General features: G+C 34.7%; 3 protein-coding genes across 4 annotated transcripts; 1 reads left to right on the top strand and 2 right to left on the bottom strand.

The window, feature by feature from the left end:
* Positions 1 to 415: 415 nt before the first annotated feature.
* On the bottom strand, positions 416 to 3354 carry FKF1 (flavin-binding, kelch repeat, f box 1). 2 transcript variants are annotated; one of them, XM_011072260.3, is made up of 3 exons: positions 3051 to 3354; positions 2029 to 2216; positions 416 to 1953 (listed from the first exon to the last, which is right to left on the bottom strand). In XM_011072260.3, the coding sequence occupies exons 1-3, from the start codon at positions 3314 to 3316 to the stop codon at positions 611 to 613; spliced, it is 1797 nt and encodes a 598-aa protein (XP_011070562.1). In that variant the 5' UTR covers positions 3317 to 3354; the 3' UTR covers positions 416 to 610. The 2 variants fall into 2 exon arrangements, with proteins under 2 accessions (XP_011070562.1, XP_011070560.1); XM_011072258.3 differs by having other exon boundaries at positions 416 to 2216; positions 3051 to 3353.
* Positions 3355 to 7526: 4172 nt separating this feature from the next.
* Positions 7527 to 10133, bottom strand: LOC105156318 (uncharacterized). The gene is made up of 2 exons (XM_011072415.3): positions 9465 to 10133; positions 7527 to 7864 (listed from the first exon to the last, which is right to left on the bottom strand). Exons 1-2 carry the CDS (start codon positions 9795 to 9797, stop codon positions 7682 to 7684), a joined length of 516 nt encoding a protein of 171 aa, XP_011070717.1. The 5' UTR covers positions 9798 to 10133; the 3' UTR covers positions 7527 to 7681.
* Positions 10134 to 10361: 228 nt separating this feature from the next.
* Positions 10362 to 17330, top strand: RR14 (response regulator 14). Its single transcript, XM_011072257.3, has 6 exons — positions 10362 to 10802; positions 12069 to 12221; positions 12292 to 12690; positions 12806 to 12882; positions 13949 to 15084; positions 16705 to 17330. Exons 1-5 carry the CDS (start codon positions 10661 to 10663, stop codon positions 15062 to 15064), a joined length of 1887 nt encoding a protein of 628 aa, XP_011070559.1. The 5' UTR covers positions 10362 to 10660; the 3' UTR covers positions 15065 to 15084; positions 16705 to 17330.
* Positions 17331 to 18249: the final 919 nt, after the last annotated feature.

Genomic DNA, 18249 nt, shown 5'->3' with positions numbered 1-18249 from the left:
TTACATTTGAACATACATTATCGCATCAGCATAAATTCCATAGCATCCCAGATATTTAAATGTCGGAATTGCCTGGTCCGAATTCCAATTCGTAAGGTTATTATCAGTTGTAGTCCGGGTTCCAATTCGTAAGACTATTATCAGTTTTTCTGCTATAAACAGAACGACATCTTTTCCCCGTACTGAGTAATTATAATTTGCACCCATCTATCCTATATTGCCAACCATAAACACCTAAAAGAGTTATTATGATGGCTTCTGCATTCATAACTACGAACGATGTTTGGCAAGATAAAGAAATTCAAAAAATAATTATAAGTATTGTATGAAATCACCAACCAGCATATTAAGGAGAAAATACATGCTGATGTCTCATGTTTGACTCTTTATGGAAACCCAGAGAACGACAATAATCTGCCTCAATAAAACTAGTCATTAAAAACAACACACCGGTAAATAACGTATGTACAAATACGACAGCAGTCCTACAAACAAAAAGCGTAAAAAATTTAGATGATAGTAAATATCACATAATAAGATTTAACATATGGAAACTGACTACCATGGCCAAACTCAAAACAGATCTTCCCCGTCGAGCCCTTCTGTGCGCTCATGAATCAGAATCCTGCCTGCTTGCTATGCACAACTCATGCAATTCATTGAGAATCCATTCTTCCCCAGTGTGGCCCCCGAGGACCAAAACCCTGGTTCCCCCAACGATGCAAGTACTATGACCCCAAGCAAACTTTGGAGGCTGCCCTGGGACATTAAGAGTCCTCCATGATGGTTTGTCTTCACTAGGATCCAACAAAAACAGCTGTGAAGGAGAATGAAGACCAGCTATTGAGCCACCAAAGACAATTATCCTCCCACAAGGCATTGTTACAGCAACATGATCGAGTCTAGGTGGTGGAACCACAGCATTTTGACTCCCGACACCTGTCAATGCACCGCATTCAAGCTGCCTCCACTGTGGCTTTTCATTCTCCAGATCAATGGTATATGCCTCCCCTGACCGCAACTGTAAGTGACCGGTCTTTGCAAGGCCACCAAACATCAGTATTTTTGTCCGTCCATAGACAGAGAGTGAGTGTCCTAATCTAGATGGTGGAGTCCAGGATGTTGGTATCTCTTTCCACGTGGGTTTCTCCATGTTCAGATCCAACAAAAATGTATCACTGAGAAGCACTCCTGCATCTGTGCAGCCACCTGAGACAACTAACTTAGAGCCTTCCAGTGTACAAGAACTGTGCCAAGATCGAGGCAATGGGGGAGTTCCACCTGAGACTTCTTTCCATGTTGGCTGCTTGGCATCCAAGTCGAGGACAAATACATCATTGAGCAATCCTTGCCTCCCACAGCCACCAAAGACCACCAACCAAGAACCATTCAGGCATGAGAGTGTGTGGCCCCACCGCCCTGGAGGAGACGATTTAACACTCACCCTACGCCACTCTGGGTTTGCTGCATCAAGATTAAGGACAAATGTGTCATCCATCGGCTGCATATTGACTCCTTCTCCTCCAAACAAGACCAGTCGATTTCCTGCAGCACATGCACTAAAATTGCAACGTGAAGGCTCTACCGCACCTCCAACAGTCAATTTCTTCCAGCAAATTGCTTCTAGTGTTGTGAGTTCCCTAGCCAAACGTCCCCATCCTAACTTTTTGGTCATCAATTCTAGTGCGCCTGTGACGTCTCTTCCCCATGCATTTTGACACACCATTTTCCTTACATGCTCATTCTTAGTTAATTGCCGAATCCTTCTGCACACAGACCCAATTGATGCAACATCCCTTGGCGTCAAGCGTGACAAAATATTTTGAGCTATTACTTCATCAGATAGCTGAAGAAGCCCACATACTTCCAGACGCTGGATACGTTGTAAATGTCCACCCACTCGGAATGATTCAACTGACAAGTCACTTTGCTGCTGACAGGTTTCTTTGAAAACTGGATAAGATACATTATTTAGGTCTAGTTTTGCTTCAGAAAATATCTGGATACCTATGACATGTGTTACCATACCATCATCACTATGAATTGGCATAAGCCTTAGCCTGTTCACTAAGGGAGTACCATCTTTCCTGAAGTTAAGGAGCTCTCCTTGAAATTCAACACCTTCCTCAAGGCATCTTCTGATCTCAGAAACAACAACTGGATCCACCAAAGGGTGTCGTCTCTTGGCACGAGGATCTCTAAATTGCAGGAAGCGACTGATGAATCCAATGTATATATGTCACAAAAGTTTCTAAATGTCCAAAAGACAAGATACTACAAATAATCAAAACATCACTTTGAGAAGTAGATGCCTGAACAAGTAACAACTCCATCGAACAAGAATGCGAGTGTTAAGCAGTTATGCAGGTATTTCCTCAGTAAATTACCAAACCAATAGATAATGATAAACTGAAAACACCTTAAAATAGAAATCAAAGTAGCAAAAACAGTAAAAACCTAAGCCATCTCAAGTCGTCAACTACACAAAGAAAAGCTCAATACTAGACCAAAATACACTACTTGCTAGAGTTAGTTTTGCAGAAAATCATATTAAACATAACATCTACCAAATAAGAAATGTCTGATTTCTCCAAAATGTTATTACTTGCGCACCTCTGGAGGAGCTCGTACAGGGCGCATCCAATAATCAACTACATGTGGAGAGTAACAACGCATAACGGACAAGGAGTAGATGATCTTTCTCTACGGATCAGATAGCTTTTTCACTAACAATTCAAAAATACGGCAGTGATTTCCAAAAACGTTCGTACAATGTCTTACAAATAAAAGAATAAATAAGACGTAAAATGCAAAATTATCCGGAGACGAAATTAGGATTAAATATTTCCGTAACGCAGCATACTCTGTTCTCAAGAAGAAACACACAAATCAGAGTCCGCAATAAAATTCAATTTTCCACTGCACAATTCCATTAATCCGGATTCTTCCCCCAGCAACCAAAGAAATCCACAACAATCAATCCAAAATATACATAAAAAAAATATCTAAAACCAGACACCTCCAACACTCGCACAGAAAATCAAACTTACCAGTTGCGACCAAGGACTTCGTCGGCGCGAAATCCAGTGGACAATTCAAAGACGGTGTTGACGTATATGATCGGAAAGTCCAGTTCCATCGCATCCGACACCACGATCGACGTCGGCACCGCCGCCGGGGAGTAGAAAAATCTGTCAGCCACTTGTGGAGCCACCTCCTCCTCGCTGTCCTCCTCCATGTCGTCTGCGTCACCGCACTTCAGCCGCTTCCGCAACAAGAGCTGCGGCGGTTCTTCATCGCTTTCTTCCATTCCCATGTCTCTCGCTATGTAAGAATTTTTCCTAGTTATTTATGCGTGTGTATATATATTGTACACAATGTACAGTTGGTCTTGAGAGCGAGACCCAGATACATGTCCCAGGTGAGTTATCAAATAAGACGACCTTGATATGTTAATTACGAGAATGCCACGGGGCAATAAAAAAAAAAACCATCTTGCTCCTCCGTAATTATTTTTAGATATTTCCTAACTTTTAAAAAATCATTTATTCAAAAACTAATTTCAATATTAAAAAATTCTTATAATTGATTATTAATTTATCTTGACTTTATTTTTTTTCAAACATATTAAATTTTATTGCATCTGAATAATTTAAAAATAATTTTCATCTCAATCATTAATTTTGATATTATTTGTCAAATTGACCATCAACATTATAGCAAAATAAAATATTTTATACTATATTAATTTAAAAATATAATTTTCAATTTTAACAAAGAATTCAAAATATATTCACAAGTCTCCCATTTTTTATTCTTACTTAATTTTTATTTTATCCATTACCCATTTGCAAAACTTATATTTTTTTTTCTTGTATAGTGATTAAAATATAAAAATTGAAAGCGTCTGGACGTAACAGTTATAAATAAAAAGAATTAATGTATTATCAATCTATTTATAAAAAATACATAATTGTTTTGGTGGATTTTAGACATTACTTTGATGAATTATCATAATGAGGTACAAAAATGCAATAAGTTGTAATTAATTTTGAGCTTATTTTATTTTAATTTAAGAGAAACAAAAGAAAAAATCATATATTTTAAAACATTCATATTTAAATTATAATTTAAAAAATACTTAATTGAAAATTTTGCAGATAAATTAAAATAAAAATAAGGGTAAATACAACGGGCTACTTTAAGATCTGCTATACAACACAAATTTTTCATTGTTGTTTGAAAAATTACAAATTTTTTTATCGGAATTAAAAACAACCCATTATAGAGATGTACTTTTTATTAGGATATTATAATTTTAAATGATATTTATAATTTTTTAAATAATAAAAAAATATTTATAATTATGACAAATTTTAAAAGAGTAAGCCATAATTTAGCTTAAAAAATAAAAAGAGGAAGTGGTTGATAAATATGAAGGCGGGGGCGGCAATAATGTATGATAGGCCCACTTGCGCCGTCCATTGATATGAAAATGGTATGATGATCATGTGGGGAATTGGAAACATACGACTTACTTAAATGGCACGAGACTATAATGTGCTCTCTTAGTACCCATAATTATTCGCACAAGTGTCCATACAATCCTATATCACTAAAAGCTGCACCACCACCAAAACCCTAAATAAAATTATATTTGGTTCGACCCAACCAATTATACAGTAAATATGATATATATATATATTATGTATTAGTTATTTTTTTTTAAATTATACATCAATAATATGATAAATGTATTGTACTTTTATATGATTGATTCGGGCGTGATAAAAATTAATTTGGATTAGAATTTTCCGCACCAGCATTCTCTGATTGGATTTTGTGTTTCAAAATCGTTTTTATATATTTTATTTCATTTAATATGTATGCACTATGTATGCAGAAATTATACCATTTATTTTAGTTAGAAAAAATATTTTACAAAATTGACGTGTATGTATTAAATAAAATAAATACCATTATGATTTATAATAAAAAAAATCCAATTTGATTTTCGCAACTTATTCTAACCTCACTTAATTTAGATATATATATATATATATTTATAAAATCATTTTCAGTATTATACAACTGGGGAAGTATATTTCATACGTGTGCATTTTCTACAACTTGATTGATAAAGTTAAATGATATGGTTTAAAATGGGTTTAATTGTTCAAATAATATTTTTTTTCTTGCAATAATACAGAAATTGTAAAATTATAGGAAGTCGTTACTCCCAAATTTCACCAACCACAACAAAAATCTTCTTCGACAAATAGTATAGATTCAGACGTTAAATTTTAATAAAAATAAATCGTCAAAATGACAGTACGTATTAATATTATGCAGATCATGAAAAATACTTTTCTTGAAATGAAAATGAAATAATATGAAAAGCAACCTAAAATAATATGATTAGGTCCAAATCCTTAAATTTGAACATAAAATGATGTGAAGTTAAATAGGAATGGTGGGGAAATGTCTCATTCTGTTGTTTACATTAGTTGGGACAGACAATTCTGAACTCAAAAAGCAAAAGCTTATAGTTTCTATTCATGAACAATAACCAAACATGATATGTGCAGAAATTGATGCACAAAAGCTCTTTTTTTCCCATTGAGTCTTGTAACTTGTAGCTTTCTTTGTTTGCCATTTATTTTATTTTACTTTAGAATAAAAAAAAAATACGTGGTAAAATTAAATTTTTATGATTGTAGTTGACGGGATACGAATTTTCTTTTCAAATAATAGAATTTATTCTGACGTATACTCAGCAAATTTCATAAACAAACGCATTTCAGAAAATGAGGTGGGATGAAGAATATTCAACAAGTAAGCACAGCGGGTTTGTTATGATCTGAAATAAGCGTTTATCGGTTTGATATTAAAAATAAATTAAAAAAGTGTGTTATTGGTTTACGATTTTTACTTTGAAAAACACACACACACACACAAAGAAAAAGTAAAAATATTATGAATTGAAGAAAAGGAAGAGCATGTGTGATGTTGGAGCAAAGGGTAAAAGAGGGTGGGGTGGGGGTAGTTCTGTTAATAAGAGGAAGAATGAGGGGCGAAGATATATGGGGAGAAGGATATTTGGGTGGGAAGTATGAAATATCTATACCGAACCTGCCACCCGGGATCATCCACGTCACCTCCTTCTCTTAAAGCACATCTAGATATTTTTCTCTCCCTCTCAAAATCTCGCTGTCCTCTTCGTGGGCCCCATCTGACCCCCAATCCCCCCCCTCCCCCCCCATCTTCCTCTCAACTCAGTATTACATTACTCTACCAATATAATATATAAAGGAATATTTAACTCCAAACTCTAATATATTAAATAATTTTTTTATTTATAATGGACGGTCTCGATTAGTTGGTGTGATAAAATTAAATACCATAAAATTGGGTGAAATGAAAAATAAAATCATAATAAATTAATAACTGATTTCATTATTCAATATTTATTGTTTGATTTGACGTATTGTGATGTGTGATATTTCATATTATAATATAATATGGTATTTAATTAAAATTATTATAAATAAATGATAAAACGCAAATAGATAATCAGTGGTTTTATCTTTTTTAATGTTGTAATTTGTGAATAATACACAACAGAAAAAAAAAACTCTGTGTGTTTATTGAAATACATTTTTTAAAATAAAAAAATTTGTGGAATATTTTTTTAATAATAATAAAAAAAGAGTGACTGCTTAATTTTTTTAAAAAAATTATAAAAGTATGGAATGACGCAAACCAAATGAACCATATATGTCTTAATATAATTATGTAAAATACGTGGATTTTAAATTCAAAATATTTGAAGTCCGGTAGTGAGTAATTGAATTTGCACGAAAAATTCAGCTTGTTTCCGCTCGTACTTTTTTAAAGTGAAATCGATGGACTATTATTATTATTTTTTGAATAAGTCAATTACAATGATTATATCATATAATTATATCTAATTAACACCTACTATTAAAATAGAGTAACATCTTACACGTTGAATAAATTCGAACCCAGAAATGAATTTCAACTCAGCTAAGCTTCATGGGTGTCTTTGCTCACACTTTTCACTTGATTTTTTTCTCTAAATATCCCTCCATTTCTATCAAATAATAATTATTACAAGGTTGAAAATAAATAAAATAAAATGCATCTTTTTTTCTTTCTTTTCAAAATGCCATATTTTACAACTTGTTAATACAAATATATATATATATATATATTATTGATTATATGAACATTTTGAATATAATTTATTAAAGTTTGATATAATTCATACTATTTAATATTTTTACATGCATCACTTGTATAAAAGGACTCATCGTATCATATGCATTAATGTGTGAATATATATTGGGGTGATTTGATCATAAAAAAATTATTTAACTTGCAATAAATCATTAATAAGTCATTTGAGGGTAAATATTGATTTTTTAATTCAATTTTTTGTTAATATCAGCAAATTCGATTAATTTTGACTAACTGACCAATTCTTTTGTTAAACTGAAGAAAAATTTAAGGGTACTAAACATAATTTTTCAAATCACATAAAATCTATATGTAATTACATAAAATCTCATGAAAGGAACGTGTAATTATCTTTAAATAAATATAATAAAAATATAAAATATACACACGCATCGAGTGCGCTCCCACCCACAATATGAACTTAGTTTGGGCGGTGGAATCGGGTCTTGAATGCATCAAACGTGAGTCCTTTCTCAATGTAGTGAATATTGGACGGATCAAAAGGGCCCTTAATTCTGTCTATGCTCCTGATTACTGCCTTGCTTGGAACCACACTTCTTGATGGGTCTGCAGATGTCTTGTAACTCAGGCACGATGAAAATCCCTGATTTTATCAAAAAATTAAAATTATTATTCGAAACAAAAACTAAATTTAAAAAAATGTGTTTCGGGCCGAGTTTATTTTTAAATATTTTATAAACTTTTACGTCTTGTAATTTATAAAATTCCGATCAAATTCTGAAACAGTGTTGTTTTCTTTTTCGATGATTCAAAAATACTAGATAAATTGTGGCTGTTAATCGTTGTTTCTGCAAATAATGCTAAAATATTTGTTATAATCTTTTCAATAGTGTCAGATATTCTGGCCATAAATGAAAATCATAACGAATATTGATTAACAATGGTTAAAATTTAGGTTTTTACATTAATTTTATCTGACCGTCGTATATAGTATTAATTTACTGTTGTTTTAAAACTGTAGTAATTTTACAGTGTAGAGAATAATTAATTTTTTTTTATAGTGAATTAAGATTCGAAACGTTATTGATAAAAATAAAATTATAACTCGTAGATTTTATGATTTTTTTAATAATAATTTTGTTTCGAATATTTTATGAGATAGGTTTAGAAGTTTGCACATTACCAGACAAACATTCTCCAAAACAATGAAGATGTACTGCACAAAGAGACTTTCTTGTAAATCAACAGCTTTGGGAGAATGAGACTTTCATGTACTATTTGCACAAAGAACAAGGTTGTACCTTTGTTTATTTATTTATTTATTTTTAAATACCTAAGTACATTATTACATATATAATATCATAAATTAAGTAATACAACGACTCGATCTGTGCATTAAATCTAGGCGTATCTTATGGTTAATAAATAATAAAACTGAATTCAATTCAATTAATTTTATTTTCTATAAGTCAGTAAAAAAATCGTATGTTATTCCGTTGCAGGAATACAATATATGTTGTACATAATTCTTATGCAACATTAATTTTCTGCAGATTAGAGTGTGTTTGGCTAAACTTGTATAAAAGATCTTATAATTTTATAAAATATTATTAAAGTTTATAAAATGTTAAATTTTATTTAATAAGTTTTTAAAATATTTAAATAAAATAAGACGATGAAGCTTATAGGATATTACTAATGACAAATTTTGAACTAATTTAATTGAGTTTGCTAAGATTTTTCAAAAAATGAATATTTAAAAAAACAATAGCTTGTAAACTCTTAATATCTTATTTTTGGAGTTTATAATTAAGGACTTTTTATATATTAAAAAATAATAATAAAATTCTTGGTAACGTCTTATGAGATGCTTTAAAGAGCTTATAAGATTACCAAACTACCCTCTTAAGCTAATTACATACAAGTTAGGGATAATTACACTTACACTTTCTGGCTTATAGTTTATTTATACAAACCATTCCTGTTTTTTGCATAATTATAAAAATTGTCCATGACAACAAGAAAACATCGGTAGTTTATATAGTAATATTGATATTTTTAAAGGGTGTATGTGTAATTTTTTAAAATATAAGAGTTATTTGTGTAAATGATGTTGACAATTCTGATATGTATATATAATTGTAAAAAAAATATAAATAATTTGTATAAACACACCATATATGTGAGGGTGCAAATACAGTTATCCCTATAAGTTATAAAAAAACAAAGTTAAGGTAATGTACCTTGAAGATGAGAACTTCAACTTGTTCCTCATCCACCCAAGTCTGTACCAAAAGAATCTCATCTTTCATGGATTGAGTATACATTTCCAGCATTGCTATCTCTTCATTGTACCCATACTCTTCATCCTCCTCCTCCTCCTCCTCATCGTATATCACTCTCCGTCTAGCACGACTAGGCGTTCGAGAGGCTCGTTCAAGCTTGAACTGTAGACGGCCGACGGACGGAGGACAACAGGCGACGGCGGCATGGCCCGATGGGCTGCAAGAAAGAAATGGGGTGGGAAGAAGGAACGTTAAGGGATTTGAAGTCCATTTTGGCAAGTGCTTTAACATGGGGATGCTAGGAATGAAGATAAGGGTCAAGTGTGTGTGTATGGAGGGTTACATGTTAGCATTAGAATTTGGGCAAGATAAGGTTGAACTAGTACATACATGGCCCCAAACTGGGCCATCCAAATTAAGTTTTTTGACGTTTTACACTTTTGTCGGGCGATTTACATTACGGTCGTATATTTTCGAATAATTCTTATGATCTATCTATTTAGGCATCAAAGGATTGTTATTGGGATTTTTCGATACGATTTTAACAATTTTTCGACATATAGGTATTGTTTCAGCAAGATTTTGTGGTATATTTTACCCATTCATATAGCAAAATCCACAGTCATCTCTAAAATATCAATTTCAGTAATTAAAAAATCAAAAGTTGATTAAAACCACTCCTTTTCAATTTATTTATTGAAGCGTACGCACACAAAGCTTTAATATATATATATAGTTTGAATAGATGTGGTGATGGGAAAAGTAGGAAGCAAGATACGTACAAAGATTGTATAGAAGTAGTAGCAAATACGGACAACTTTAATGCAGTTTCCTCCTCTGTCTTCCGCGTTATCCTTTCCATATTTAAATCATTCCTAAATCCATGAATTATCAATCCCTCCCTCCCTCCCTCACTCTACTTCTCCCTCCTCCCCAACCTCTCCTCAATCATTGCCTTTTCTCCTTTCACCTCAGATCTCTTCCTCATACCCCTCATTTCTCTCCGCTCGATCGCCGCCGCTAGTTATACTTGTGCAACTGGGCAGCTAACTATCCACTGCGGTGAAATTCTGCTGCAGAGGTAGAGTCTTCTTTTCCTTGGTCCCAATTGTGTGTGTATTTTTACGTTCATACTGCGTGGAGTTAGGGCTCAAATGGCGTGCACGAGTGGCGGCATGTCGGATGTGGCTCCGGTGCCGGAGCAGTTTCCGGTGGGGCTGAGGGTTTTAGTGGTGGACGATGACGTCATCTGCCTGCGTGTTCTGGAGCAAATGCTTCGAAAGTGCATGTATAAGGGTTAGTGGTTGTGTGTCTGTTTATTTATTAAATTTTTTGTGCCTGCTGAATTGTTGTTTTTGTCTTGGATGTAGTAGTGTTGAGTGATGCTCATTGTTTTTCGACAGTTGTTATTTTACGCCGTTTTCCGAGGACCGGAACTGTGTTTCTCTGTCGGAGATGAATCATTATTCTAGTTTTATCGGTTCGAAACTCGAAAATGACAGTTCAGTGTTTGTGGATAAGTAAAAATCTGTGCTACTGCATACTTTGCTAGGACTCAGTTCAAATGCTAGGTTTCATAGACTGCAAAGTGGACTTGGTTGTAGTGGATTAGGAGAGTTATGAGATCAACTTTCTTAGGTTCATTTTCAAGCCCATGTTTTATATGGCTCGTTCCCAAGATCATCCGCTTCTCTGGTTATCCAATTTCCAAGAATCCATTAGCTTGTCCCCTCCGTCATGCTCCGCGCAGTTTCCAACTCCTCTTGTCCTAGGAATGAACAATTCGATGTATCAAAACCACCCTCGACCATGTTAGAAATGGCATGAAGAACTGTTGTCTACTCCCTTTTTCGCTCCAAAGTCCCAATAGCTTCCCAGCCACCTCATTCATCACCACTCTCACCTCCCATTGATCTTTCACTATATCCTCCTACCCTCTATATAAATCCCACTCCCCACTTCCATTGCAACTCTTGCTTTGGGCCTTGCCAGCACAATTCTGTCCCATTAACACAACCAACCCCCTTAATTGAGAGCCAGATGAAAACCGCTTACAGGTCCCTATTCCAATCAGCAGCCCCTTTTCTGTTTTGTTGCCTTTTCCCTCTTCCAAGTTCTCAAAATTCTTTACAAACCTGTTCACTTCTGTTCTCCACCTCCTCACCACCAGAATCTGGTCCTAGCACTTTCTGCACTCAAACACCAGCCTCTACAGCCTTCCTTCACGATATACCACGGCTCCTCCTTGTTGCCATCACTGAAGCCTTTCTCTTAATGCCCCCCACTCATTGCCCCTCTTGGAAACTATCTTTTCTTCCCTGTTATTATAAACAAACCAAGAGAGGGAGTGTCTCATTTGGCCTCCTTCGTCTGTGGGCAAACTCCAACTGCCTCTGAGTTGTCATAGAGAATTTTACTTATTGATCTACTTCTAATCTTTATACAGCCCCTTTTTCATTTTAATTTATATATTAACTATGTGGAAGCTTTAGTTCCTGTGTGAATGGATTCTGTCAAATTGACCTCTTCCTTGGATTAATTTCAAACTGCTGATTCTTGCAGTTACGAGTTGTTCTCAAGCTACAGTTGCTTTGAACTTATTACGGGAAAGGAAAGGCTGTTTCGACATAGTACTGAGCGATGTTCACATGCCTGATATGGATGGCTTCAAACTTCTTGAGCTAGTTGGATTGGAAATGGACCTTCCTGTTATAAGTGAGTGCTGGGTCATGTGCTAAGGCTTTAACATTGGTTATCATAAGCTAACATTACATATGTTGTGCAGTGATGTCAGCTGACGGGAGAACTAATCTTGTCATGAGAGGAATAAGACATGGAGCCTGTGATTACCTAATTAAGCCTATAAGAGATGAGGAATTGAAAAATATTTGGCAGCATGTTGTTAGGAAAAAGTGGAATGAAATTAAAGAACATGATTACTCAGGTAGTATGGAAGACCATGATCGTCAAAAACGAGCAATCAATGATGCTGAATATGCTTCGTCTGTGAACGAAGGGGCAGATGAGGTACTCAAAACGCAAAAGAAAAGAAGAGAATCTAAAGATGAAGATGAGACAGAACTGGAAAATGATGACCCTGCCACAACAAAGAAGCCTCGTGTGGTCTGGTCAGTAGAGCTCCACCAGCAATTTGTTAGCGCTGTAAATCAACTTGGGATTGATAGTATGTACTTACACACTTTGCTGGTTTGTTACCTAGAGCCAGATTTGTATTGCTAGAAATTATCTGATCCCTACATTTATTATACACATTGGTTTCTTGTTCTTGATTCTCTCAGAGGCTGTACCTAAGCGGATTCTTGAATTGATGAATGTTCCGGGATTAACAAGGGAGAATGTGGCTAGTCACTTGCAGGTATTATATCTCTTCCCAACATTTAGTCTTTCAATTGTATATTTCTGCCTTTTATGTGCTCTCTTTTAATACAAATTGTAGAAATAGAGGGATTGCAATATAGGTGAAGACTGAGTTTAGAGTCAATGATATTGCGATCCATTTTCATCTTCAAAGAGAATAAATAGCCAATTTTACAAAGGCACATTGACAAAGGTCATATGGGAACAAGTAATCCTTTTCATGGATAACATTGTAATTTTGGTCTTCTGGTCAAATCAGAAAAAACGCCCCGAGTTTTAGTTGTATTTTGCATAACTGTTGCCCAGAAAACATTTCTGTTTATCGCTAATGGATGACCTATTCTTTATCTCCTTTCCAGTAAAATGTACTGCAAAAGGCTATTCGTTAATAATGAATACTTATTCTTCGGTTAGACCATGTAAGATAATATATATACTATTCTGCATGTAAAAGTTGTGCTCTTGGATTTATTATTTTTCTGCTAACAATTGGTCTCCTGTGAATTTGATACTTCCAAATAAACACATCAAGTTCGTTCAACTTTCTTGTTTTTTACGTATTGCATCGAGGTTTATTAATCTTCAACTTTTTATTTCCTGTTACACCTGAGGTTGGAAAGGATAAGCTAAACAATACAGAGACCCAAGAATGATAAGATACAGTTCTAGTGTGAGCAACATGACATGGTCTTCTGTTCAATTTCTTCCTCTCATGATGCACATCCTTCATCAAACCAAGTGCATGAACTAGGAAAAGGATATTGGTTCTGGAGCATCGAAACATTGAATTCTGTTTGCATAAGTTCTATATCCTGTATCACCATCAGATATCTAGATCATAAGTTAGATAATATATTTGACAACTTTGTCTGTATGGGTAACTAACACTTACTGTCAAACTAATTATTCATGGGTCGTTTTACCACATGAGGTACGGCTTTTCATGTGGGTGCTTGAAGTTCTGTCTGTCTGGATGATTTGTGCTCTTAGTGATGTATGTTTCTGTCGTCTAACTCTTCTTTGTCCTTATCTCATTTCTTACTGATTATTATGTCAATATGCAGAAGTTTAGACTGTACCTAAAGAGGTTGAGTGGGGTAGCTCAACAACAGGGTGGCCTTCCTTCTACTTATTGTGGACCAGTGGAGCAGAATATCAAATTAGCTTCCCTGGGAAGATTTGACATTCAAGCATTGGCAGCTTCTGGCCAACTTCCCCCACAAACTTTGGCAGCTCTACATGCTGAGCTTTTATCTCGACCTCCAGGAAACTTAGTTTTGCCAGCACTTGATCAGAGAACTCTATTGCATTCATCTATTCAGGGATCTAAATGTGTTCCTGTGGATCAGAATGTTGCTTATGGTCAACCTCTGATTAAATGCTCATCCAACATTGCTAAACAAACTTCTCAGCCTGTCATGTCCAATGAGGATGGTCTCTCAGAATTTGAAGCCTGGTCATCAAAGAACCTTGGTGATATGGTACCGGCCTGCAATTTTGGCACTGTAGTTGAAACAAACAGTAATATGTTGATAAGTTTCATACAGCAACAACAGCAGAAACAATCTGTAATACCAGAACCAAGTCGTTCAATTAATGTGCAGCCTTCTTGCTTGGTGGTTCCATCTCAGTCTTCACCCAATTTTCAAACAGGAAATAGTCCTGTTTCTGTCAATCAGAACTGTGGCTTTAGAAATCTTGCAATGGATTACAACAATCCCTTACTTCAATCAAATAATTCATCAGGTTCTGGGCAAAACATGGAAGTAGAATGTAAACCAGTGCCCATGCATTCTGAGTTTGGCACTGCAGGTTCTGTTTCATCTGCATCATCATGCTCAAAAAATATACAAGACAGTGCTTGCCAACGAGTTCCAAGCTCGCCCTCTACAATCAGTGTTGTCATGCAGGTTCCTAGCATGAACCGTGTGCAAAGTTCTCACAGTGGGAAACCAGACCTGGTGCAAGTATCAACTAGAAATCCTGTATATGTTGGTAAAGGACCATCCATACCTAGCCGTTTTGCTGTGGATGAACACGAGTTGCCATTGAGCAACATAGGTCAAGTGAAACTATATGCTGAGAATAATGGTAACAAAGTGAAGCAGGAGCCAAATGATTTAACAGAAAATGTAAGAGTGGGCATCCCAGTGCGGCAGACCTTCCCCCAAATGATCTAATGAATGTTTGCTCTGACTAGGTAAAATTTTCTATTTATATTTTGTCTCGCTTTCTATCCAGATTTATGAAGCACTAAATTATCTAGTACATTTTGAAGGTAGTCTTTCATATTATCCTAGAGCAACTCTAAAATATAAGACTAGTTGGCTGCATCATGGCATCATGGGCTTGTTTTGGTGGTTTGCTGTTAGTGAGAACACAGCATGCAATTGGCTCTTAGTTTCGATTGTCACGGATCCTACATTGATTCTATAAATCACCAATCAGGAAGTCGAAAGGTTCCATATCATGGTTACGTATTACTTACCCTGAAAAGCCAAGCATAAGAGTAATGGTTTATACTTCTGAGATTAATAATTTTGGGTCTGGCTGTCCATGTTAGTATAGGCGCAAACAATCCTATCCTAACCTAGTGGAGCAATTGAGCCTATGAAGCTCTTCGTGAAACCTACCTGAAATTGGAGTCTCATCAATTGCAATATCTTGCTCTTGACAACATTCTATCAAAATTTATCTCTGTACATAAAACTAACAAAAGTAGTTTTTTCTTGAGTTCATCCTCATCCAGCTGGCATTATGATACAGTTACTGCACTTTTTGGGCCACAGAATTGCCTAACACCACTTAGCTTTGGTTACCAATTCCACCAAATGCATTTGTGTTAGAAGGTTATTTCCCAACTACAACTCTGATAAGATCATATGGGAATTGTATAAAAAATACTACGCGCACCTGGGTCTTCTTTTGCTTGCTCTCTGTGAGGAAAGGCATTAGAACTCTCTTTTTCATATTTACAGTGGTGGGCATGCATAGATGTATGACTTCGGAAGTGGATCCAGTGTGGCTGTGAGACAGTAAGAGATCTAAAATGAATTGGGCTTAGCCAAGGGATAAGTTTGAGATATTGTGAAAAAAATTAAGGGTGAAAGGAGGTCATCTTACTAGGCAAAATAATGCATCTTCCCAAACAAAATCATAATATTAAAAATTACTGAGAAGTTGAAAGTAGCTGGCTGATTGAACAAGAATATTAGGCTTCATAGTGGCTTGGAATAAATTGAGCTGGCTTGATTTGTCAACTCAGAATGTGGAATTCAAGTAAAATTTTGTTTGACTTGGCTGGAAAAGCTTGCCAGCTGGCATGATTGGTTTTCAGCCCTAGTGAGAGTTCTGCATTCATTTTAGCCTCCTCACAAAGAAAATGTGGAAATAAACAATCATATTAATATGCATTTTGTTACAAATAAAGGGTAGCTCCTAGTAATGCAACTTCGTAGATGTCGGCCAAAACATATGTAATTGAAGACCAAAAAAACCTGAATATTCACTAATAAGATAGTAGATACAAATAGTGCTGAACTTTAGTTACAAGATATGAATGGTCTGTAAATGTGTTGTGTTTCTGGAAATGATTAAATAGTAAACTCAACTTTAAGAATACTACCATCAAGTACCAAGGCTTCTGGGTATGCCATTGATGTGCAGCCTGTGATGCATGTGACTAGCTGATTTTTACTTGAGCAGTGATAGGGTTTCATTGGATATCTAAGTATCAGGCTTCTGGGGTAGTAAAGCAACTGTGCTTAGTGTGGATCCGATTTCAGGTTTTGTAACCATTTCAATTTGATTCTTGATACAGGTGCTCATGTCTTTCCAGTTGCAAATTGCAAGGAATGGATAGACAAACTTCATCAGAAGCCAGTGAATCGGTAAACTGAAAGCGGAATGCCAATATCATGACTATTCCTCAAAACCTGGTATCCTGAACTTCCAGGCAGATATAATACTAGCTCTTCAAGTAAGACTTTAGGCAATAAGTTATATATATGGAAGATTTCGATAGCTTGTAATACTATTCACCTCGACAGCAGCCTGCCGTCGAAATTGTGTAGTTGTTGGGCAGTTGGTCACAAAATTCTGATTTATTCGTCACTTAGTTGCTAGCACATGTATATAGTTACTGAAGGCTGTTGATGTGTCGAGCACACACGCTGGTGGTATCCTAGAGTGGGAGTCGTAATAGCCTATGCATTTTGATAGGCGGTGCAAGAGTTGCGGCCCTTTTCTATAGCACATTGAATTCAAGTTGTGATGTGAGATTTGCTGTATATCAGAACAAGAAGTCTTGGTGATTTCTGACAGAAGATAGCTTTGCTTGTTCGGTTGATTGGGCGCTGTGATGAAGGAATGGTGTCTTTGATTGTGGAAATTGACTTGAGGTGTTGTGTAGGCAATTCTTGTGCAATCAAAAATGCATTCATGTCACACTTACAAGTGCTACTTTCTTCCAAACTTTGTTGGTTGAAAAAAATTGTTCAATTGGGGACGAATTTAGGATGGTAGCTGAGCTGCGGTAATTACATTTACGCGTCCTCACTTAACAAACTATTATTACCTTTTGAAAAATTATATATATATATATATATAACATCAACGTTATTTATATAAATTATTTAACTTTTTTTGAAAAAGTATATATACACCCTTTAAAAAATATTAATATTATTGTATAAACTATCCTTATTATTTTATTGTTATGCATGGTTTATGTAATTATGTAAAAAAAAAGAGTGTAAATAAATCATAAATAAGAGCGTAAATGTGATTATTCTTAAATTTAATATATAAAAAGTCAATTAATGAATATATATAAGAAGAAAGGGTTCTTAAACTTAATAGTAAATCAATTTGAGTCTTAGTTCATGATATCACTTTCTATTAAATTTAATAAATTCATTAATCATACTTTTCAATCTAAATTTTGACAAAAAAGTATTCTTATATGTGCAAGAAATGAATAAAGTATTGAGTTGATCTTTTATATCTAATAGTTAAATGAGATGGTGATGTGAGCTTATGAGTTTTCAAAGAATTGGCAGGCTACTGTTTGTAGCGTCCTAGTTTCTTGATATTTCCCTTATCTCCATAGCTTCATAATTCACTCATAAAACCATACAGCTCAGCTTTCTTTTAACGCTCTTCACTCAAACCCAAACCTACTCAGAGCATTTAAGAGAAGTCTACGCATTTTATTGCATCACATTTTTTTCATACAAGAAATTGTTTTTACTATCCCGGTTTTTAATACAAAAATATCTCATCCAAACACATTTTTATTTTATCTCATTTTTTCTAATATATATATATATATATATCACAAATATTACAAATACAAATATATTTC

This window comes from Sesamum indicum, linkage group LG2 (genome assembly GCF_026168435.1).
Source record: "Sesamum indicum cultivar Baizhima isolate 11 linkage group LG2, ASM2616843v1, whole genome shotgun sequence".
Classification (NCBI taxonomy): domain Eukaryota; kingdom Viridiplantae; phylum Streptophyta; class Magnoliopsida; order Lamiales; family Pedaliaceae; genus Sesamum; species Sesamum indicum.
Note: the sequence above shows the minus strand (reverse complement) of the source record. Positions and strands in the feature narration are given on the sequence as shown.